This window comes from Zootoca vivipara, chromosome 13, assembly GCF_963506605.1.
Source record: "Zootoca vivipara chromosome 13, rZooViv1.1, whole genome shotgun sequence".
NCBI lineage: Eukaryota > Metazoa > Chordata > Lepidosauria > Squamata > Lacertidae > Zootoca > Zootoca vivipara.
In genome coordinates, this window is record NC_083288.1 from 41362239 (window position 1) to 41383874 (window position 21636).

At 50.1% G+C, this 21636-nt stretch overlaps 1 protein-coding gene across 6 annotated transcripts in view; it reads left to right on the forward strand.

Annotated features, from left to right (window-relative positions):
• The window catches only part of TEP1 (telomerase associated protein 1), a 67732-nt gene that overhangs the window by 44473 nt on the left and 1623 nt on the right, over positions 1-21636 (forward strand). For 5 of the 6 annotated variants that reach the window (XM_035134664.2, XM_035134663.2, XM_035134662.2 and 2 more), the window contains exons 32-54: positions 395-534; positions 742-827; positions 1430-1544; positions 1815-2040; positions 2135-2252; positions 3374-3498; positions 4804-4903; positions 6215-6370; positions 6936-7145; positions 8303-8456; positions 9279-9491; positions 10361-10527; positions 11900-12016; positions 13366-13473; positions 14651-14777; positions 15414-15481; positions 16491-16623; positions 17324-17466; positions 17838-17950; positions 18489-18638; positions 18749-18878; positions 19610-19715; positions 21171-21277. In XM_035134664.2, the coding sequence (XP_034990555.2) occupies positions 395-534; positions 742-827; positions 1430-1544; positions 1815-2040; positions 2135-2252; positions 3374-3498; positions 4804-4903; positions 6215-6370; positions 6936-7145; positions 8303-8456; positions 9279-9491; positions 10361-10527; positions 11900-12016; positions 13366-13473; positions 14651-14777; positions 15414-15481; positions 16491-16623; positions 17324-17466; positions 17838-17950; positions 18489-18638; positions 18749-18878; positions 19610-19715; positions 21171-21277 (3112 nt within the window). The remainder of the gene's footprint in view (positions 1-394; positions 535-741; positions 828-1429; positions 1545-1814; positions 2041-2134; positions 2253-3373; positions 3499-4803; positions 4904-6214; positions 6371-6935; positions 7146-8302; positions 8457-9278; positions 9492-10360; positions 10528-11899; positions 12017-13365; positions 13474-14650; positions 14778-15413; positions 15482-16490; positions 16624-17323; positions 17467-17837; positions 17951-18488; positions 18639-18748; positions 18879-19609; positions 19716-21170; positions 21278-21636) is intronic. The other variant, XM_060281797.1, reaches the window with a different exon arrangement.

Here is a 21636-nt window from a genome sequence, read left to right on the forward strand (position 1 = left end):
TGCGTCTACACAACTTCCGGTGTCATGCGGCTGCCGGTCCTGGATTCTGCAGTCCGGGACTTGGCAGATATGAGCCTGTGTGGAACAGCTGTGTCCTCGGTTTGCCCTCTCCCCAGGTATTTCCACCTGAGGCAGTTCCCTCACTTGGCCAAGTGGTAGGGCTAGGCAGCGCCCTGCTGCTCTGAATCTGAAATGAATGCTTCTTTGAGGGGTGGGGTATAAACAATTAATTAATTAGTTATTGTTATTGGGGAGTTGAGACTCAGGCTCCCATCCTTGATTCTGGGTGGAGGATGCTACCCAAACACATTTAGGTAGTTTTTGAGAGCAAAAAAAATCCTGGCTCTGTTTTTGGGGAGCACTGGGTTTATCACTCTCTGCTGTTACCCCACAGCTTGCTTGGGGCATGTGGCTCCCCCTCAGGGCCCTCAGGCTCTCGACTGCATCTCTCCAGCGCCCCCTTGAGGATGGCAGTAGAACGGCGCTATCTGAAGGATTCAGGCTTAGACTACACAGCTCATATGCTCTTGGCAGGTAACCCTTCTCATCTTTTAGGTACTATGGAATTCTTGGTCTTAGCGGATTGCAATGTGCCACGTTTCAGCAGACCTTTGTAGTACTCCAACCAATCTCTAGGTGGCAGTCAGCTCAATAGGTCAGCAAGGGGTGTTGCAGTTCAGCCAAGTGGCCTGTAGTGGGTGCTAACAGAGCAGTTGTCTCAGATCTCTTTTGTTCTTACAGCTCATTGGTGGAAACTGGTAGGCTTGGACGATTCCTGGAACCAGAATTGTGAGGCAGAGGCCTTGATGGCCCTTCCCTATCACATGGTATGTGATGACTCTGCTAGCCATTGACGACTGGGGAGCTAGGAGGCCATGTTGAATAATATTGAGACTGGAGAAGCCAGTATAAGTTGCATTTTCAGCTGAATTTAGGGAAGCCACTTGGAGCATCCATTGTGTTGAGCTATTTCATTGATGCTTTTGTTTGATTTGCTCATTGCAAACAGCGCAAAGTCTGTAAATTTTGATAATAAACCTGATTTGCAGTGGGAGTTGAATAATTTTGATAGCAACTGTAGATCTCAAGATTACCGAGATGAAAATGGGGTGTGTGTGTGTGAGACTTGAGAATAGAGCTGTTGCATGGAGGCGTGGATCTGAGCTGTATCCTTCAGCGAAATGAACCCCCTCCCATTTATTTATCAAAATTATTTGTATGCCACCCTCTTGCAAAAGCTGAGAGTGGTGTACGGCAACATAAACCTTTTAAGAGCAATAATCGCTCTCCATTGTGGAAGGAATTTTGACCCACAACCTACCTATTCTAGTCACCCAGTCTTTTTAAATGCAGTTATTCTTAGCTTAGTGTCTAGAACTGTCAAGTAAATTTGTGAGCCTTCTTAAACCATCACTCTTTCCTCCATTAGGCCCAATGTGGACACTTTGAAGTGCTGGGTGCTTTGCTGACGGACCTGAGCTTTGTGAGTGCTCACGTCCGACTGGGTCTCCTCCACTGCCTCTCTGAGGCCTACGCACTCTATGGTGAGCCACTGATGCCCCCTAGTGGCTGGAATGGGGGTAGCAGTTCATAAGGTGCCATTGTCCCCCATTGGATTAGAGGTTTGGAGACTAAGCTGCTCTCTTCCTGACTGAGATGAGAAATTTGCAGGCTGGGTATTGGCAAAGCTGCTCCTGGGCTGGGCCAGAATGCAAGGCAGCAATGCAAAGGGTCATTTCAGGTCAGATGCACATACTGAGATGTGAATTTATCCAGTCACCCTCTGTTGAAAAAGGATTTTTTGGCTTTTTCAGAGACTGCGTCTGACTTGGAGGTCGATGAGACTGTGAGGACCTTCCGGGACTTCCTGCAAAGAAACATGGGGCTGCTTTCCCAGAATCCTCTGCTGCTTCTGCAGCAGGCAGCCAACGAACCGCATGACTCGTCGCTGTGTGATCAGGCTATGAAAGAGCTCATTGACAACGGGAGGCCTATCCTGAAATGGGTTAACAAGCCCCAGGAAGCTCAGAAGACCAATAGGTAATTCTGCAAAGTATTTGCTGTACTTCATCTTTTCCTTTTTCTGTAAGGCTCACAGATCTTGTTTTGGTTTCTCCCCCCTGATGCCCAACAGCCTTGTCCTGAGCCTGCCTGCCACTCCTTCCTGTGTCTCCGTTGCCCCTTCTGGAAAGCTGGCTGCTGTGGGCACCGCTGAGGGAACCCTGCACCTCCTGGATGTAGAGACTGGGCAGGTAAAAACCTAGTTTGATGTGTCCCACTTAATAGCACCCCCTCACATAACACACACCAAGTAGCTGCCAGGCCCAAATTGCCACTTTGGGGAGAACATAGAAACCACTGGTCCACCGCGGCAAGGACTTTGTTAGCCCCAAAATGGAAAACTCAGGAGTTACTGATGATCGAAGAGTGGCAGACAAAAATGATAGACTATGCGGAATTAGCAAGACTGACTAGCAGGATCCGAAACCAGGGAGAGGCAAAGTTCCAAAAAGACTGGAGTAAATTTGTGGACTATATGGAGAGGAACTGTAGAAGTTTAAAGACACTTGCAGGACTGAAATAAATCCTACGAAATGACTTTAAGTAGAAGGAGTAAAGGAACTGCGAGATAAGAGTGGATAAGAAAACCAGATGAGGGGAGGGAGGGGAGTCAAATCTCGGCAGAGCATTGTGAATTCGAGATAGAAGAATAGGTGTTAACAAGAGAAAATTTGTGTGTGTTTGTGTTGTTGAATGTTTTGTTTTGTTAATGTGTTCAATGTGTTTATTTGAAAAATCTAATAAATTGCTTTTTTTTAAAAAAAGAAACCACTGGTCCATCTTGTCTGCACTTGATGGGCTGCAGTTATTAAAGGCTTCAGACAGGGGCATTCCTAGCTGGGGAATGAAGGGACATTCTGCATTTCTACCTATGACCCCAGGAGCTTGATTGCCGTGTGTGTGTGTGTGTGTGTGTGTGTGTGTCAGTGTCATACCTGCCAAGTCTCTCGTGGAGAAATCCGGGATCGACAGCTGTGCGACACCGGAAGTTGCGTCTACGCATGTCCGGAAGTGCGTGGATGCAACTTCTGGTGTCAGCGGCGGCCATTTTCGGTGCCCATAGATGGGCAAAGCGACACTGGAAGTTGCGTCTACACACTTCTGGACATGCGTAGACGCGACTTCCGGCGCCGGCCATTTTCTGGTGCCCATAGTTGGCAAAGTAGCACCAGAAAAATGGCTGCCGACAGGAACCAAAATAAGGGATTTCCCGGAAAATACGGGGTACTTGGCAGCTGCTGTGTGTGTGTGATGTTTACAAAGACTGTTCTGAAGTTCTGACATGCCCCACATCCCCATCCCAACTACCTAGGAACTGAAGTCCTTGCTGAGTGCTTGTGATGGGATCTCAGCCTGCGAGTTCCTGTCGGAGGTAACAGTCTGTCTCGGGGCCTTCAACGGACGCTTGGAGCTATGGAGCCTGAGGGAAGGGTGCAGGTAAGCCTCTCCAAAATGGTGGTCTGAGCCAATTCCATAGCACAGATGGTGACGGGTGCTCGTTGTTTACCTGTGAGGCAAAATGAGCAGCGGTGGTCTGACATGAGGTTGGCCGGAGGGAAATGTCTCCCATGGATCTGTAGTGCTGGAACGGCAGGCAGGGCACCTAGATCTAGATGTTCCTGACAAGGATATGGCAGTCCACGTGCCAATTAATGGCGGACGCAGGAACAACGTACGTTGCAAGTTTCTTCCCTGATGACGTGTGTTTCTCTCTGTTATCAACATTCCTGTTCACCCAAGGATTTGATATTTATAATAATAATAATTATTATTATAATAAGGCCAGGGCCTTTTCAGTATTGACCCCAACTTAGTGGAACGCTCTTTCACAGGAGACCAGGGCCCTGCGGGATTTGTCATCTTTCCGCAGGGCCTGCAAGACAGAGCTGTTCCGCCTGGCCTTTGGGCTGGACTTAGTCTGACCCCTGTGTTTTTCCTCCCTCATGGTTTGGATTTATGGACTACTTAAAATGAGGCTGCATTTTAAATTTTAATATTGTATTTTAATTAATTGCTTTTTATGTTTTATTGTAATTTTATTGGTGTTAGCCGCCCTGAGCCTGGTTTTGACTAGGGAGGGCGGGGTATAAATAAAAATTTATTATTATTATTATCATTTATACCCTGCCCATCAGGCTGGGTTTCCCCAGCAACCGGGTGGCTCCCAACAGAATATTAAAAACATAAGACATCAAACATCTAAAACTTCCCTAAACAGGGTGCCTTCAGATGTCTTCTAAAGTCAGATAGTTGTTTATTTCTTTGACATCTGATGGGAGGGCACCACTACCAAGAAGGCCCTCTGCCTGGTTCCCTGTAACCTCACTTCTTGCAGTGAGGGAGCCGCCAGGAGGCCCTCGGAGCTGGACCTCAGTGTCCGGGCTGAGCGATGGGGGTGGAGACGCTCCTTCAGGTATATTGGGCCAAAGCCATTTAAAATGTATTTATTTTTATTTATTCATTAAGAGCGGGATATAAATTTTGAGGAAAGCATTCCTGGGTCAGGCCCAAGTCCAACATCCTGTTCTCCACATTGACCAAATAGATGCATGGCTCTGGAAAGTCTGCAAGCAAGACCTGAGGATAATTGAATCCGAAATGGCTGCTGTAGCTAATTTGCTAATTCTTAATTTTTCCACTATCCTTTGTCCTGCTGCTGGCTTAATGTTGCTTGACTGGCTCAGCTGGGTGCCACCTTTAAGTGACATGTTCCTCTTTCCGTTTTGCTCGTGGGGTGTTTAGGCTCATGGGCACAGATGCCCATAAGACCCAGATCACAGATTGCTGCACCAATGCTGACCGCAAGCTGCTCGCTACTGTCTCCCTGGATGGCCACCTCAAGGTATTTGCTCTCTTCCAAACTTTTCTTTCCAACTTATTTCTGTCCCAGCTTTGAGGGGGATGGCGGCCATTTTGACAAAGGCCACGCGCTAGAGCACTATCACACCGCTTTAAGCAGTTTGAAGAATTCTGGATACTGTAGATTAAGAGTGAAGAGAGTGATTTGCAAATTGTATTATTGAGCTGAATCGGATCCTATAGTTTGCATTGCTTGCATTGTATGAATTCTGACTGTATGGCTGTAGCCCTGGGATGTCTTGTCTAGAATGCTTTCAGTGCCTCTGTGTCTCTGCACCAAAGTGTGTCAAAGGGCAAAGCAAAAGGAACAGGATGCCCAGCTCAAGGCTGGATGATGGCTGTGTCTCTGCACCAAAGTGTGTCAAAGGGCAAAGCAAAAGGAACAGGATGCCCAGCTCAAGGCTGGATGATGGCTGTGTCTCTGCACCAAAGTGTGTCAAAGGGCAAAGCAAAAGGAACAGGATGCCCAGCTCAAGGCTGGATGATGGCTGGCTATGTCTGATGCGTAGTCTTACTCAAGGCTGCTGCTTACTCAAGGCTGCTAGTTTGACGCGTAAACTGAAGGCTAAAGACTTTGTTGAGCCAGCATGTGTTTAGAGTTTACACCCAGAGATATGAATTCAACAGTAATTGACAATACGCATAGATGATGTGAAGGGGGGGGGGGAGATGCGTAAATCACCATAGTCCCCTATAGCCCTGTTTATGTTACCCCTGCCTAAGCCAGCATGTGTTTACGCACAGGACGTGTACTAGTGACCCCCTTGCGTGCGTGACCCCCTTGCGTGTGCACATTTACAGGGAGGGGGAGAAGAGCACAAAGGAGTGGATAAAAGCCTCATGTAAAAGTGTCTTTTTACTCTTGTCATCAGGAGTCTCTCTATATAGAGATTAAAACTCTTTCTCTGAAACTCAACCCCCGGTGTCGTTTTGACTATCTTTTGTCCCTGCCTGGGTGCAACTTAAAAAGGACCCTTACTAGCTGATAAGGCTACAAGAGTGCTGAGAGTTGTTAGGGGACCCCTACACACCTCACAGAGCTACAGTTTCCAGAGTCCCCTGGGAATGTGGATTGATGGATAAACCACTCTGGGGATTGTAGCTCTGCCAGCAATTTACTTGCATTAACAGGGTATGGAGGTAATTACATGTGGAAGGAATTACAGAATGCTTCCTTAAGGGGACGGGAAAACTTAACAGATTGCCAGTAGTGACACACTTTTATTTTTTATCAGGGGAGGAATCCTTTTAGTATGCAGTAGCAATAACGCTTGTTTGTAATTTTCTTTTTCAGCTCTGGGAATCTACTCATGGTCAGCTGACACATGAACGAGACTGCTTGTGTCCTTTGAACTGTGTGGCCTTTCACCCCGAGGGTCAATTGGTCGCTACCGGAGGGTGGGACAGAACTGTCACCGTCCTGGATGCGAATGAGATGAGTGTGACCTCGGTGAGGAAGGGGGAAATACTCTCCTTGGTTAGGGGTGGGTTAAAGAGATCAAGACAAATGAAAACAGAGTTCAGATTTAGTCCATTTCAGAGATGAGAGGATCTGTGATCTTCAGATGTTGCCGAACTCCTATTAGCAAAGTCATTTAAATAACTCAGCTGGAGTCCGGAGAGAAAAGTCTTGATAACGTTTGACTGAGGAAACTGAACAAAGCAGCGTATAATTTGAGAAGTAAATAGAAAATAGGGAGACGTTCAGCCAAATATGCAGGGGGAAACTCTCTCAGAACTACACAGCCAATCAGAGCATGTGCTACCTCACGAGAAATCATGCCACTCTAAGCCTCCTCCGTACCTGGTTAGCTGTCTTACTGATAACAGAATTAACCTTTAAGTTACAAACTGAAGCATCCCTGCTGTTTCACTTTTGACAACCACAACTCCCCTGATCCATTGCCTCTGCTGGCAGAGGGGGTCCAACCACATCTGCAGAGTTGCAGGCTCCCCATCTTGACGCACCTCCTACAGAAGGGAGCAGCTTTCTTGACTCCAGTTTCCCCTTATAGGTGATGAAAGGCCACGATGCCTCCATCCATTCCATTTCCTTCTCCTCGGCTGGAAATGTTTTGGCAGCAGGAACCCTGATGGGGTCTGTCCACCTCTGGTCGTGGCAGGAGGCTGTTGTCCTGAACACATTCTCAAGTCACTCGGGTTGTGTCTCTGCTTCTCTGTCCCTCCCAGGGGGCAAACTGCTCACAGCAGGAGAAGATTGCAAGGTGGTATATTATTTATTTATTTTGTCTTGATTGGGAATGGGTGGAACGTTGGGAAGAAGTATACGGAGAGTTGGGCGTATCCTTTCCCGAATCTTGGGAATTGTAGCTTCATGGCGTGGTCACTCTTAACAAGCTACAGTTCTCAGGGTCCTTTGGGAGGGCAGCAGGGAAGCTAGGACTGTTCGTATAAGGTGTGACCGAAAAGTTCGGTGAATGGTCACAGAAATCGGACAGCGAGAAATATTCGAGCGTACAGTTGGCATCGGAAACCCACAACATGCTCACAATTGTGTATGGAGATGAAGCTGTGACTCGAAAGACGGGGTACCGTATGAGTGGTTGAAGCATTTCCGTGAAGGGCGGCAAACCATCAAAGATGACCCTCGGTCTGGCAGACCGTCGACGAGCAGAACGGCGGCAAATGTTGGCAGAGTTTGTGAGTTATTGATACGGGAACAATATTTGTCCATCCAAATGATGGCGGAAGAATTGCATATTCCGCGTGAAATCATTACCGAGGTCACTGAGTTGTCCCACCCTCCATATTCTCCCACTTTGGCCCCACCGGATTTTTTTCTTTTTCCAAAACTGAAATCTGCACTGAAAGGGCACAGATTAACATTTCACACGTCCAAGCTGCTGTGCCGAGGGAACTGAAAGCAGTACGAAAAGAGGACTTCTCCAGAAGTTTCCAACAATTCTACAAACGTTGTCATCAGGGCCGGATCTAGGGGTAGGCTGGGTGGTGCGGGGCTGGCAAGGGGGCGTGGCACCATCTCACAAGGGCGGGGGTGCCGGAGCGATCTCCGCACCATGGCGCCCGGGTGCCCGGCATGCTTGAGACAGCCCTGGTTGTCATTGTATCAGAGGGCGCCTACTTTGAATGCCTGTAAGGTATGTATGTTCGAATATTTCTCGCTGTCCTATTTCTCTGACCATTCACTGAACTTTCTGGTCACACCTTGTAGAATCACAGAATTAGAGTTGGAAGGGCCCCCTGCAATGTTGAAGTGGCATAATAGTGCTTTAAACGGTGTGGATGCGACCACTGAAGAGAGAGATAGTGTTGACAGCATCACAGGAGGGCTCTCTTCTCGGTATGATGTGTTTTTGTCTTTGCGCCTAGCATAACTGACTTTGTGCTTTCTGAGTTGCAGGTCCAGCTTTGGGCAGGTCACATGGGGCAGCTGTGGAGCACTTTGGGGTCGGGAATCTCCTCCCCAGCTCTCTGCACTGCAGCCAGTCCTGATTGCGGCCGCTTGGCTGTGGGGCACCATTCGGGAGACCTCCGGATCTTCACGCATCCTTGGCGTACGTTTAGCATTTGTCTCCTTAAGCCATTTGAATCCTCGGCGAAACCCTGTGGCCTCCCATATATTGTTGGATTTCCGCTCCCATCAGCCTCGGCAAGAGCAGCCCGGTGGTCAGGGAATATGGGAGGTGCAGTCAAACAACATCTGAAGGGCACCCTGTTGGTTGTTCCAGATGTTAATAATAAAAAAGGACCCCTGACCATTAGGTCCAATTGTGACCAACTCTGGGGTTGCAGTGCTCATCTCGCTTTGTTGGCTGAGGGAGCCAGCGTACAGCTTCCAGGTCATGTGGCCAGCATGACTAAGCTGCTTCTGGCAAACCAGAGCAGCACACGGAAACGCCGTTTACCTTCCCGCTGGAGCAGTACCTATTTATCTACTTGCACTTTGGCGCGCTTTCGAACTGCTAGGTTGGCAGGAGCTAGGACCGAGCAACGGGAGCTCACCCCGTGGCTGGGATTCAAACCGCTGACCTTCTGGTTTAACCCACAGTGCCACGTTGGTCCCTTGGACATAACACTAGACCATGGCTAAATGCTATCTGTATGAGACACAATGAGTCTTGGGCATGAATGATTCCCCTCCTCCCCCTAGGCATTCAGGAGGAGGGAGGAAGCACACAGGCTTGAGGCTTGCTGTATTGTTAATAATAATAATAATAATAATAATAATAATAATAATAATAATAATAATAATAATGTGTATGTTGCCCATCTTACTGGGTTGTCCCAGTAGGAATTGCTACCCAGGTGCAATTCTGTCCTGGAGGACTGGTCTTCAGAGCTCCCAAGTTCTTCCATTTTATTTCCGTCTCTCTTAGACACTCCACTGCCTCACTGTGCTGCAACGGGGGTAGCTTTCTGTAGCCTGGCCTGGCTGGACAGCCTCCACCTGGTTGGGGGCAGCAGCGACGGGTCCCTGTACATCACAAACACCTCCCAGCGCAGCCGCCCTTGCCTCCGTAAGATGCACGGCCACAAAGGAGCCGTGACGGGCCTTGCCGTCTTCGAGAAGCTGGTGGCGTCGGTGTCAGGTGATTTGGAGAAGCCCCTGGTGGGAGGCGTTACGTTGCTTGCCTTTCTCCATCCCTCCCTCTCCTTAGGGCTTCAGCCAGAAGGTGTGGGTGAAAGGAAGGGAGAGCTTCCAGGGCTGGATAATGCAGGGGTCGCGACCTGAGCAGCTTCCTTGCAAACTGCATGACAGTGGAAGAGAGAGAAGGAAGCTTGTAGTAAGAGGCAGAGCTGATATGGGCTGTGGGCTTAGGCTCCAGTTATCATGTGGGCTCATTGTGTTTTTCCCTCTGTCTGATAAACCTTGGCGATCTGCTTTCGGTCATTGTTGAGTTAGATGGACCCAGTAGTCTTGATAAGAGCTTCCTATATTCCTCCAATTCTCTCTCTCCCTCTCTCTCTCTCTCTCTCTCCTGTTGTATTCTGGCTACACCAGTCTACTTGAGTACCGCTTGTGTCAAGATTTCTCCAGAGCTCAGGAAGTGATTGGTGCCTCAGGGGTGGGTGCCCCTCCCTGGCGCGCTTCTGCACTTTCTAGAGTAGGCCTTCAAAGAGTTGCCTTTCTTTGCTGGCCCAGTGACTTGGCTGGTCATGAAAGTAGAGCAACTTCTAGCAGAGCAACTAGGGTCCGCCATTGTCAAAGTCTGTGGGGAGAGCAAAGGTCAGAGACCTAGACGGAAGCAACTTGCTGCAGTCGCCATGTTGTTAGAGGTGTCTCTGGCAAAGGAGAAGCTGGCTGTACACAGCCCTATCCTCCATCTGGGTCAGTGAGGACTGAGTAGAGTCCGAGGGTCAAAGAGGCCTAGAGGCCTCCTGTACCTGATCCCTCAGTCTGAGGCGCCCCATTTTTTCTCCAGAATTCCCCCTCTCATATTATTTTTCTCTTTTCTAGAGGATTTCACTATCCAGCTGTGGCTTTCAGAGACTCTGAGACCAACGGATCTTCCTACAGATGCTGACATCTTGCCCCTTGCTGTCCTCCGGGGTCACACTGGAGGGGTGACATGCTGCGCCTTCAGCCTTGATGGCCGCTACCTTGCCACGGGAGGCAAAGACCGGGTGAGTAAGGCAGCCTTGTCTCGAGGAGAGGCCTCCTCCCAGGGCCGTCTTTAGGCCCGGGCTGGGTGGCGCAAGGCGCCAGGGCGCCTGGCCACCAGGGGCGCCGATCTGCTTCATGATTCTGCTTCATGGGCTGGTGTCGCCTCCTCTTCTTGTCCATGAAGCAAACCAGCGAGACTCCTGCCTAGAGTGGCACCACGTGCCTGCTGCCGCTCTAGGCAGGTGTCTCGCTGATTCTGCTTCATGGGCTGGTGTCTCCTCCTCTTCTTGCCCACGAAGCCTGCTGCCGCTCTAGGCAGGTGTCTCGCTGATTCTGCTTCATGGGCTGGTGTCTCCTCCTCTTCTTGCCCAAGAAGCAAATCAGCGAGACTCCTGCCTAGAGTGGCACCATGCGCCTGCTGCCACTCTAGGTAGGAGTCTCGCTGATTCTGCTTCATGGGATGGTGTCTCCTCCTCTTCTTGCCCATGAAGCAAATCAGCAAGACTCCTGCCTAGAGTGACATTATGTGCCTGCTGCCGCTCTAGGCAGGAGTCTCGCTGATTCTGCTTCATGGGCAAGAAGAGGAGGAGAGGAGGCTCAATGGCCGCATGCTACTGCCGCTGGGGGGGGGCGCTGGAGGATTTTTGCACTACAGCGCTGGATACCCTTAAGACGTTACTGGCTCCTCCGCAAGCTCCAGCAATGGTGGCACAGAGCTCCTCTGGAAGAGCAGCTTCCTTGATCTTCCCCTCGCAATGCACACCTTCAAGTAGATGTTGATATGCGCTCAGAGGTATTGCGAGGCGAGACTGGCCTAACTAATGTCTCAGTGGGCAAGCCTGTGCACCAAACGAGATGCCCCAGAATCCTTTGCAGCATACTTCTTGGCAGAGGAGATGCTGTGGCAGAGGCAGGAAACCTTTTTCAGACTGAGGGGGTTGCATTGCCTCCAAGGCAACCTTTTGAGGGCCACATGCCAGTAATGTGTGGGGCCAGACGTAGAAGTGAGCAGAGCAACAGATGCAAATTTTGCCTCGTGTGCACTGGGCAAATATCTGCAACACCCCCCTTACCCTACTCTACATCCAGGCAAGCAAGCGGCACTATCGGAGTTCAGTGACCCAAATTCCAGCCAGGCAAAAGTATTCAATGGAGGGTGCAGAGCAGTGACATGGAGGAGTCCTGAGGGCCACTAAAAAAACCCTAGAGGGCCACATTTGGCTTCCAAGCCAGAGGTTGGTCATTCCTGTGATATGAAAAGGCAGCAAGTGGAAAAAATTACTGCTTTCGGAGGCAGAGCAGAGTAAGGAACAGGGCAAAAGACTGGTGTAATGTTAACAAAACGTAGGTTCTTATTTAATTTTTTTCACTGTGTTCTGCTCTGGTGTCCAGGCCTTGTTTCTCTGGGATGTCAGGGACCCCTCCCAGAAGCCACCCTCCCTCTGGCGCTCCCTGCCTTTCTGCCACCAGGACTGGATCGCCTGCTGCAGCTGGGCAGGCCCCATGTTGGTGAGTTTGGACGGCCACCGCACGGAGTGGGTGGGTAGGTGGGTTTTTCCATGCACGAAGAATCCCAGAAATGGAGGGCGGGGGGACCACACAGACCCAGCTTATGACACCTTCCCAAAGGGCAGGTCTGGGCGCCCACCTATTTAACCTAGCAGCTCTATGCAATAGCCTCATCCTGCATGCAGTTGGCTCCTGCATGCAGTGCTAGTGTTTGGGCACAAGGGGGCACTAAACAAGCTACTCTTGGGTTGTGTTAGACTCCCAGCTCTCATCAGTTGCAGCCAGCAGGGCCAATAAAAGGTAAAGCTTTGTAAAGATACCCCTGACCGTTAGGTCCAGTCGCGGACGACTCTGGGGTTGCGGCGCTCATCTCGCCGCTGTCCGCAGACAGCTTCCAGGTCATGTGGCCAGCATGACTAAGCTGCTTCTGGTGAACCAGAGCAGCGCACGGAAACGCCGTTTACCTTCCCGCTGGAGCGGTCCCTATTTATCTACTTGCACTTTGACGTGCTTTCGAACTGCTACGTGGGCAGAAGCTGGGACTGAGCAATGGGAGCTCACCCCGTTGCGGGGATTCGAACCAGCGACCTTCTGATCGGCAAGCCCTAGGCTCAGTGGTTTAGACCACAGTGCCACCCATGTCCCAACAGCAGGGCCAATAGTGGAATCCCCCCCCCCAATTTTTTTTATTCATTTTATAATAGAATGCAACAAAACAAAACAGAACAAAAACATAGCTTATACAGTACAAGACAATAAACACACATATAAAACAGACATAAGCAAAGAAGAAAATATATCTTCCCCAACTCTTAACTTTTATTATTTGGATTCAAAGGACAGCCCGGTAGAGATGGGAGATGGCAGGGATTTCAGTTCTGACCTGTATTCATCATACTTGTCACTGTTTCCATTACGCTGCAGTTTGGTTTCTGCTAAATGCTACAAGTCCTCCGTTAAACATAAATTACAAAACTGTTTACATAACTTACTTAACTTACATTCATTTGAGCGTCAAGGTAACATCAAAACTACGGCAAAAAGTTGTCTATTACATATCCTTTGCGGACTTTCAAACAAATGAATCCCATTTGACTAATTTCTGTTCCTGACAACAGGCGGACATGTGAATTGTAGCATTTGTTCACTTCCTTTTCTACATTCCTCTGAATTCTCTGGCATCCCTAGGCCCCAGTGAAGGGCCCTTGTCAGGGTGTTGGGACGGTGGCAGCTGCCCCAAGGATACTGATACTGGCCTTGATGTGTTTGGTACCCTGGTGATAATTTGCCAGTTGATTATTCGGAACATCTGATTCCTCCTTCCTGTCCTTTCATTGTTCTCCAAACAGCTCACTGGCTCCAACGATTGCACTGTCTGCCTCTGGGATCCCAAAACTGGCCAGCGCCTCCAGGAATTCCTGGGCCACCAAAGCCCAGTATGCAGTGTCACGAGTGAGGTAAGGAAGGCAATAGAATCCTTTTAAGGCATCATCCTTCATTTTTCTACCTTGGCCCTAGACGCTTCCCCGAATTCTGCAAAGCACTCTGTATTGGGCTTTGCGGATTCTAAAATGAAGAGGTGGCAAGTCACAGAACACCCTCTTCTTCATCTGCCTGAAATGGCACCTGAGGGGACAAACCAGACGTGTCACATTAAATACATGTTTGCTTTTAATGTGCATATTTTTCTGGGTGGGGCTGGAGGGAATTGTACTCCAAAACTCTGGGAAGCGCCAGGGTGGGTGAAGGCTGCAAATAGCATCGGCGGTGGGTGGGAGAAAAACCTATCTGGGTTGCAGCAGGTGTGGAGGGGTTAACGTCTCACCTTCTCTTCCCCTCCTGAAGAGAGAATGTCTCCTTTTTTGGAAAATGTGGGAGGAAATCTCCCACAGATACCAGCCGCCACAGCGAATCCTTACGTTAAGAAGCGAAAAAAAAAGGGACACTGCTGTACAAGTTCAATTGCAGAGAGTTGGAAGGCACCAAAAGCTGGTTTATCTAGTGCAGCCCCTGGCAATGCAGGAATCTCTTGCCCAGCGTGGGGCTGAGCTATCTTGCATCTTACCATCTTGCATAGTTTGGCCTTGAGTGTCTTAGGGATGCCATTAAAAAAACACTCAGTGCTGTTCCCAGGACCTCCCAGGTCCATTCTAGCCTCCCCAGCTCTATTATTGATCTTGTCTCTGTGGCCTATCCTGCCTTGGCTCCTCTTTGACACAAGCAGTCATTCAGCCTGGGGTGGGGAACTCTATTTTCATCCTGGGGACTGCAGTCCTTTCTGGGCAGGCTTCCTGGGGCCACATGCCAGTGGTGGGTGGGGCCAGAGGCAAAAGTGGGTGGAGCAACAAATGTAAACGTTCCCCGCACAATGCCCTCTCCTCTGGCCATGCAAGCAAGAAGCACTATCAGAGTGCAAGGGCCTGTTCCACCCAGGCTAAACCACTTGGGGGGTGAAGTGAGGAGTGCATCCAGCGGGGAGGAATCCGAGGGCCAGATGCGGCCCCTGGTCCTGAGGTTCCCCATCCCTGCCTTAACTCTGTGCATGGAACGCTTGTTGCAGCCGTCCTCTGGATAAATATGCATGGCCTTGGTTTATCCCTTATTGACCGCTACTCTTTCTGGTTCCTGTGACAGAAAGAACATGTGTTCTCCGTGGGCAGGGATGGGATGCTGGTGGTGTGGAACCAACAGGGGCTGGAGATGACTCGCTTCCTGGCTCATCCTGACCGGGCCAACCACTGTGCAGGCTTCAGAGATCCACGTAAGATAGCCACCACTTTTTGAAAATCTGGGGAAGGGAAATGAGCTCTGGAATTCTGGTCTCCGTTACTTGACCGTATGTTACAAAGGAATCCATGTTCATATTTGCATTTATTTTAGATGAACATATGGTTAAGATTCACATGAATATATACAAGTTTGAATGCTCAAATGGTTCACTGTCCAAGTAAGCAAAGGTATTGCAAGTAGCCCTTTCAAGACTGTAGATCTGAGCTGTCTAGCAGATTTTGAACTTAGTAATGTAAGAATACCAAGGTCTGGCAGAGGGCTGTGGGTTGCTGAGCGGTTTGGCCTCACCGAAGCTTAATTACGTGACTGAGGGCCTTTCCTTGGTTCCTGCAAAGTCACCTCTCCATGAGAAAGTCTGCTGTTTTTAGTTGCCAGTTAGATGAGGAATGTGGAAATAATAATATGATTATTGGCCAGATATGATTTTATAAATGGCCAGAATTAAAGGGGGGGGGGAAATGTGAAAATAGATTTTCAAAGTAAGTAAGTATTGTCCTTAAAATTGGGGAGTGAGGGGGGTATTGTCACTTTGAACAGCTGACCTGCTTTTTGCCCTCTGCCCTACCTTCATAAGCATGCTGTTGGTACATTTCTTTTGTTTTCACAGGGGAAAAAGAGTTTATTTTGGCTGCAGCTGGCGGTGATGGCACAGTGAAACTATGGAAGCCCCTGAAGGTAAGAGATGGGGGAAAGTGTGTGTGTGTGTGTAGATTTGATGTACTAAACTAACCTTTGCCAACCTTGTGTTCTCTCCAGATGTTTAGACTACAACTCCCACCCCCCCAGCCAGCGCCCTGTGTTGTCTGATGGGAGTTGTAGTCCTGGAGAGGGCACCAGGTTGACGAAGGCTGTCCTAAACAAAAATGTCCTTGAAAGTTTGGCTGGTGATAAATACCTTAACGTTTACCTGTTAGGCTCTATTCCCACCCCCACCCCCCCAAAACCCCCACAACCTCTTGGCTACGCTTCTAAGGCTGGGCAAGCCAGCCACAGCAGCAGTACACAGGAGACTAAATGTCTCCTAAACGTTATACACATCACGTCTTCTGAGCCTGTGTACCCAATTCACCTTTTAAAGCACATTCCAAGCACACTCTTTCCCTCAAAGGATTCTGGGCACAGTAGTTTACCCCTCGTAGAGGGACAGGTCCCAGCAGCCCTTAACAAACTACAGGGCCCAGAATCCTCCGAGGGAAAGGGTGTGCTTGGCATGTGCTTCAAAGTTACAGCTTGGGCACACCCTGGGCTTGTCTGCCTCTCACAAATAGGGCATGCATGAGGGGAAAGTGACAAAAGTTGGCTGAACTTCAGAGCTGCTGGAACACTTGCCGGTAACTCGGTTGGAAAACTGCTTAAAGCAGGCATCCCAAAACTTTGGCCCTCCAGATGTTTTGGACTACAATTCCCATCTTCCCCGACCACTGGTCCTGTTAGCTAGGGATCATGGGAGTTGTAGGCCAAAACATCTGGAGGGCTGCAGTTTGGGGGTGCCTGGCTTAAAGTCTTCTTACCTGATGGATCAACTTTTAAGTATCATTGTTGTTGTTATTGGATAGGAGCCAACCTGGTCTGCCCGGCACCTACACCATAATAATCTCTTCCGCCTGGGCAACTCTTGGCACCTAGACCCAAGCCCTGTTCTGCCTCCCAGCTCCTTGTTCACTCGTTTCCTGTTTCCTCGCAGCTGGCGGAACCTGACGTCTTCCCTGGCCACTCCGCTGCCATCTGTGGGGCTGCTGCTTCTCCAGCATCTTCCTCTTTCTTGACAATATCCAAAGACAACACCGTCCGAGTGTGGGCTGCCCCCAAGGAAGAGGGTTAGTATCTTGAGGGGGGGGCGGCCCTGCTCTTCTTGCATTTGTGGGTCTAACCAAAAGGTGGGCTGGGCCAGGGGAGCCCGATTGCTTGTGTTTTGCGTCCGTTACCAAAGAGCACGATGGAGCATTGCCCACCCCGCCTTATACCGAGGGAGGCCATTGGTCCACCTACCTCAGTATTGTCTATGTGGATTGACTCTGGGCTCTCCAGAAATTCAGGCAGATCCTCCCTAGCCCTCCTTGGCGATTGAAACCGGGAGCTTCTGCATGCAAGGCAGTTAAGCTCTCCCACTGAGCTTACAGGCCTTCCCACGCTTAATGACCAACTTGGGTGTGTTCATTTGGTGTCAGAATTTTGTGTTCACATGATTAAACCAGCTGTGTTTGGAGTTGAGGCTGGAGGAGGGAGAGGTTTACAGCTGACCTCTCATGACGACACATTGTGGCTCCACCCTTTCGCCTCACTGTGCACATTAGGGTCGCACAAACACCATCCATTTCAAGCACACACCCCAATAATCCTGCAAACTACCCCCTCACAAAGCTACAATTCCCAGTGCCCTTGACAAACTACGGTTCTCAGCATTCTCGGGGAGAAGCTGCATGTGTGCATGTGACCCAATATGCTTTTTAAAACTGCAAACTGGTTGGTCCCAGCTCATCGCTGTCTTGCTGAGCTGTTTTCCCCTTTGCTCACCAGCAGGGGCCGCCAAAGACCTCCCCCCTCACCACGGTGCCGTCACGGCCTTGGCCTGGTCCCCCGATGGGGACTTCGTTGCATCTGGTGGGGAATGCGGAGACCTGGTCCTCTGGCACAAAGCCAAGGCTGTGGAGAAAGTGAAGGTAAGCCCAAGGGCGCTGGACTCCCCAACATCATCTGAAGGGCCACAGCTTCCTCACCCCTCCCCTCTCCAGTGCCGGAAAGCAGGCTTGGAGGGAGAAGCCGCCCCCTGGCAACCAGAAGAGGGACTGCAAACTGAGAATCATACGAGTTGGAAGGGATTCCTGAGGGTCATTCAGTCCAACCCCCTGCAGTGCAGGAATCTTTTGCCCATCGTGGGGCTCGAACCCACGGCCCCGAGATTGAGTCTCGTGCTCTACCGACTGAGCTATCCCAAGAGAGATTTGTCATCCCAATGCACCTTGGTCTTCATCCCAGCCCTTTTGGTGTAGCAAACTGTTGTGTGAGTGGCTTTGCTTCTTTTACCACCCAGGCCGGCCTGCGTTGCATCAGTGCCTTAGCCTTCACTTCCACCCGCACCATCCTCGTGGCAGCTGATGGGATCAGCCTCTGGTACATAAGCAGGCAGCACGATGGAGCCGTCAGGTAAGGTGTTGCACAAACCATCCCAAGAGTGCTGGGTCTCCAATGTGAGCCACTCGCCCTGGGAGTGCCTGGCTGCACGATGGAGCTCTCAGCCCCATAATCAAGAGCGAGCTCCTCTGGGCCTCTGCTCATACCTGCCAAGTTGCTGTCAGAGAAATAAGGGACCGGGCCGAAAATAGCAGACCGGAAGTAGCGCTGCCACCATTTTGGAACTGGGCAGAGCATGCTCAGAAGTGACTTTTGATGCTGCTTTGCCCAGTTCCAAAATGGCTGCCACGCCAGAAGTCGCACTGCAGCCATTTTGGAACTGGGCAGAGCAGCATCAAAAGTCGCTTCTGAGCATGCTCCGCAGAATAAACCGGGGGAAAACAAAAAAATCCGTTTTTTCAGCTAGGAACAGCTGGAAAAACGGGGATTTCCTGGGGAAAACGGGAGACTTTGCAAGTATGCCTCTGCTTCCGCGCAACTCAATCTCCATGGCATGAGTTCTTTGTATGCTGCTGCTTCTCTCTCTCTCTCCCTTTTTCCTGTTGCGCAGCCTGACCCGCAGGAAGTCCCTGCGCCAAGCAGAGGAGTCTTCTGCGCTCTGTGTGGGGGTGTTCAGGCCCAGCGGCCCCATAGTCCTAGGAATGGCCAACGGAGACCTGCTGGTGCTGCAGCCTGGAGCCGAGAGCTTCCAGCAGAACCCGTGAGTTGGGAGAACGGCGGCCCTCGAGGGGCCGGGGGGAGACATCTCTGGGTGGTGGAACCGTCTTACTTCCATGGCTCCAATGCTGATCTTTTCCACCTCCATCCCAGATACACAGACAAAGTGTGGGATTCCCAGCAGCATGTGAGCTTTGACATATCTGTGTCCGAGGATGAGGAGGAGGAGGGGCATATATTTCACATCTGGGACTCCATGCACAGCCCGACCTTGTTCAAGATGGTGAGTGACCACGGGGGCAAGGCCCAGGTGGGAATCACCACAGGATTTGGCCAGTTGGTGAGCTCTGAGCCTGGCAGGCTGCATCTACCTGCAGAACCCCCGCTTATTATTGATGGATTGATTGCATGGACACCCCACCTTTTTCTCAAAGGGGCTCAAGGTGTCTTACATGGTTCTCATCCCCACAGCAACCCTGTGGGGTAGGCTAGGGTGAAAGGGACAGTCACTGGCCCAGGGAGCTCCATGTGGACTTGAGCACAGGTTCCCCCAGTCCTAGCGGAAACCAAAGTCTCCTTATCCCTTTAACACTTTGAAAGAAGTGCCCAGGGATGATATCAGCTCAGAAAGCAGCTCCGTTGGTGGCTTTAAGCAAGCATATATGTGTCTCTGTGTGCAGGGGCGGAGAACCTCAGGCCTGGGGGTGGGCAAATGTGGCTCTGCAGGCCTCCCCAGATTGCTCATCCCGCACCTGAGCTTCCCGCTACCCACCCTCATTCCAGGTACTGCCAGTGATGCCTGGTTTTCCAGGACTTGTTCCACCTGGCTGTCCAGTCCAAAAGAAGATCCTGCAGCTCGGTTGCCATTGTGGCATGGCTGCCTCAGTTATTCTTCTGGTCTGACCATCTCAGAACTCCCAAGGCAGGTGGGCATGGATCTTCTGCCAGGAGAGGCCTAGTAATTTCTTGAGTTGCCCTTTCCTCACCGGAGCCGTCTTCTGTTTGTTCCTTTAGAGGGTAACCGAATCTGGGGAGTTGGAGGACACAGACGCCCTGGAGAAGATACCATGGGTACCCCAAAGGCCCTCTGTTTGGGTCACTGTTGCCCGGCAGGTCAAAGGTGAGGCCGAGACCAGGTTCCTGCTTTTCCCAGTCTCGTATATTTTTTGAGAGAGACTTCTGCTCAAGCAAAGTGCCACTCTTGCACTCGGAAGCTTCTTGTTGCTCAGTGTTGTGCAGATGTATTTGCAACTCTGGGGGCGTCCCCTGCTTGGCAACCCCAGAGGGGCCTGTGTTGACGGCCTGCTTCTGGAATGAAATCACATTTAATGGGCTTAAAGCTTTTGATAGCTAAGATTCCAATGAGGTGCAATAATTTAGTAGGTTGTAACTGGGTGGAATCATAGAATCATAGAATTGGAAGAGACCACGAGGGCCATCCAGTCCAACCCCCTGCCAAGCAGGAAACACCATCAAAGTATTCTTGACATATGCCTGTCAAGCCTCCGCTTAAAGACCTCCAAAGAAGGAGACTCCACCACACTCCTTGGCAGCCAATTCCACTGCCGAACAGCTCTTACTGTCAGGAAGTTCTGCCTAATGTTTAGGAGGAATCTTCTTTCTTGTAGCTTGAATCCATTGCTCTGTGTCCGCTTCTCTGGAGCAGCAGAAAACAACCTTTCACCCTCCTCTATATGGCATCCTTTTATATATTTGAACATGGCTAAAAGGATGTCATATAGAGGAGGGAGAAAGGTTGTAGATTGGCATGGTGCAGGGGTAGCCGAAGGTCACGCTCCCAAATACTCTGGACTGCAATTCCCATAGGCCTCAGCAAGCATGGCCAGTGGTAATGGAAGTTGTAGTCAAATGAGACCTGGCAGGCACCCTATTGGCTCTTCCATAGCATAGAATATGAAATGCCCTGTAAAAGACAGCAGAAATCAGTTTGCATTAGAAAGGTGGATGCGCAAGTGGTAGATTTTTGGATACGGGCTTGTGGGCACCTGGTTGGCCACTGTGAGAGCAGGATGCTGGACTAGTTACAGGTAGGTGGCCGTGTAGGTCTGCCGTAGTCGAAACAAAATAAATTCCCTCCAGTAGCACCTTAGAGACCAACTAAGTTTGTCATTGGTATGAGCTTTCGTGTGCATGCACACTTCTTCAGATACACTGAAACAGAAGTCCTCAGGCCCTTATATATAGTGAGAGGGTGGGGAGGGGTATTACTCAGAAGGGTGGTGGGAATGGGTGATTGGCTGATAGGTGTGGTAAAACTGTTGACAACTGCTACCGACTGCAATTGGTCTTACAGGAAAAAGCAAGGGTTGAGATGGCTAAAAATAGCTTTATCATGTATAATGAGATAAGAATCCAATGTCTCTATTCAGACCAGGTCTCTCCATGGTTTTAAGTTTGGTAATAAGTTGCAGTTCAGCAACTTCTCTTTCCAGTCTATTTCTGAACAGGATGCTAGACTGTAGGCCTGATCTAACAGAGCTTCAGCTGATCTGAAATGAGTGGAGTTAGCATTGGAGGGAGAGATGCACTCTTAATTATGGCTTTTCCATAGCAGGTAAACTCCTATTATGCGCAGACTCTGAGGGATGCCTCTGGACTCAGACCCGGCAGACTGAGGAGAGAGTGGATAAATGGAAGCCTGACGGCTGGCAGAGGAAAAAGGCAAGTCCTAGGGATGGGGGGAGAAGATGGGATAAAGGGGACCCAGCAGCGCCTGAATAGTCAGCCTGAGCAGCGAGTGGGATGCCTCCCAGGCGCAATTTTGAGTCATGTGCCTGTGGAAGTGACAGGGATTTTGAGCCCTTGCCTACCTCTGGGGCCTGATCCAGTTTGGAGATGCTTCCAGAGAGTTCACTCGCAGTGCATCCACATCTAGGGGAACTGCAGTTCTCTAAAGGAAGGTAGTTTTAGGTCTCTTAGCAGGAAAATCTAAGCTTCCTCGACAAACCTACAATGACTAAGCTTATGCAGTGTAAAGAGCAGAAGTTGCTTTCAAAATGATCTTATGTTTGTGGCATGGT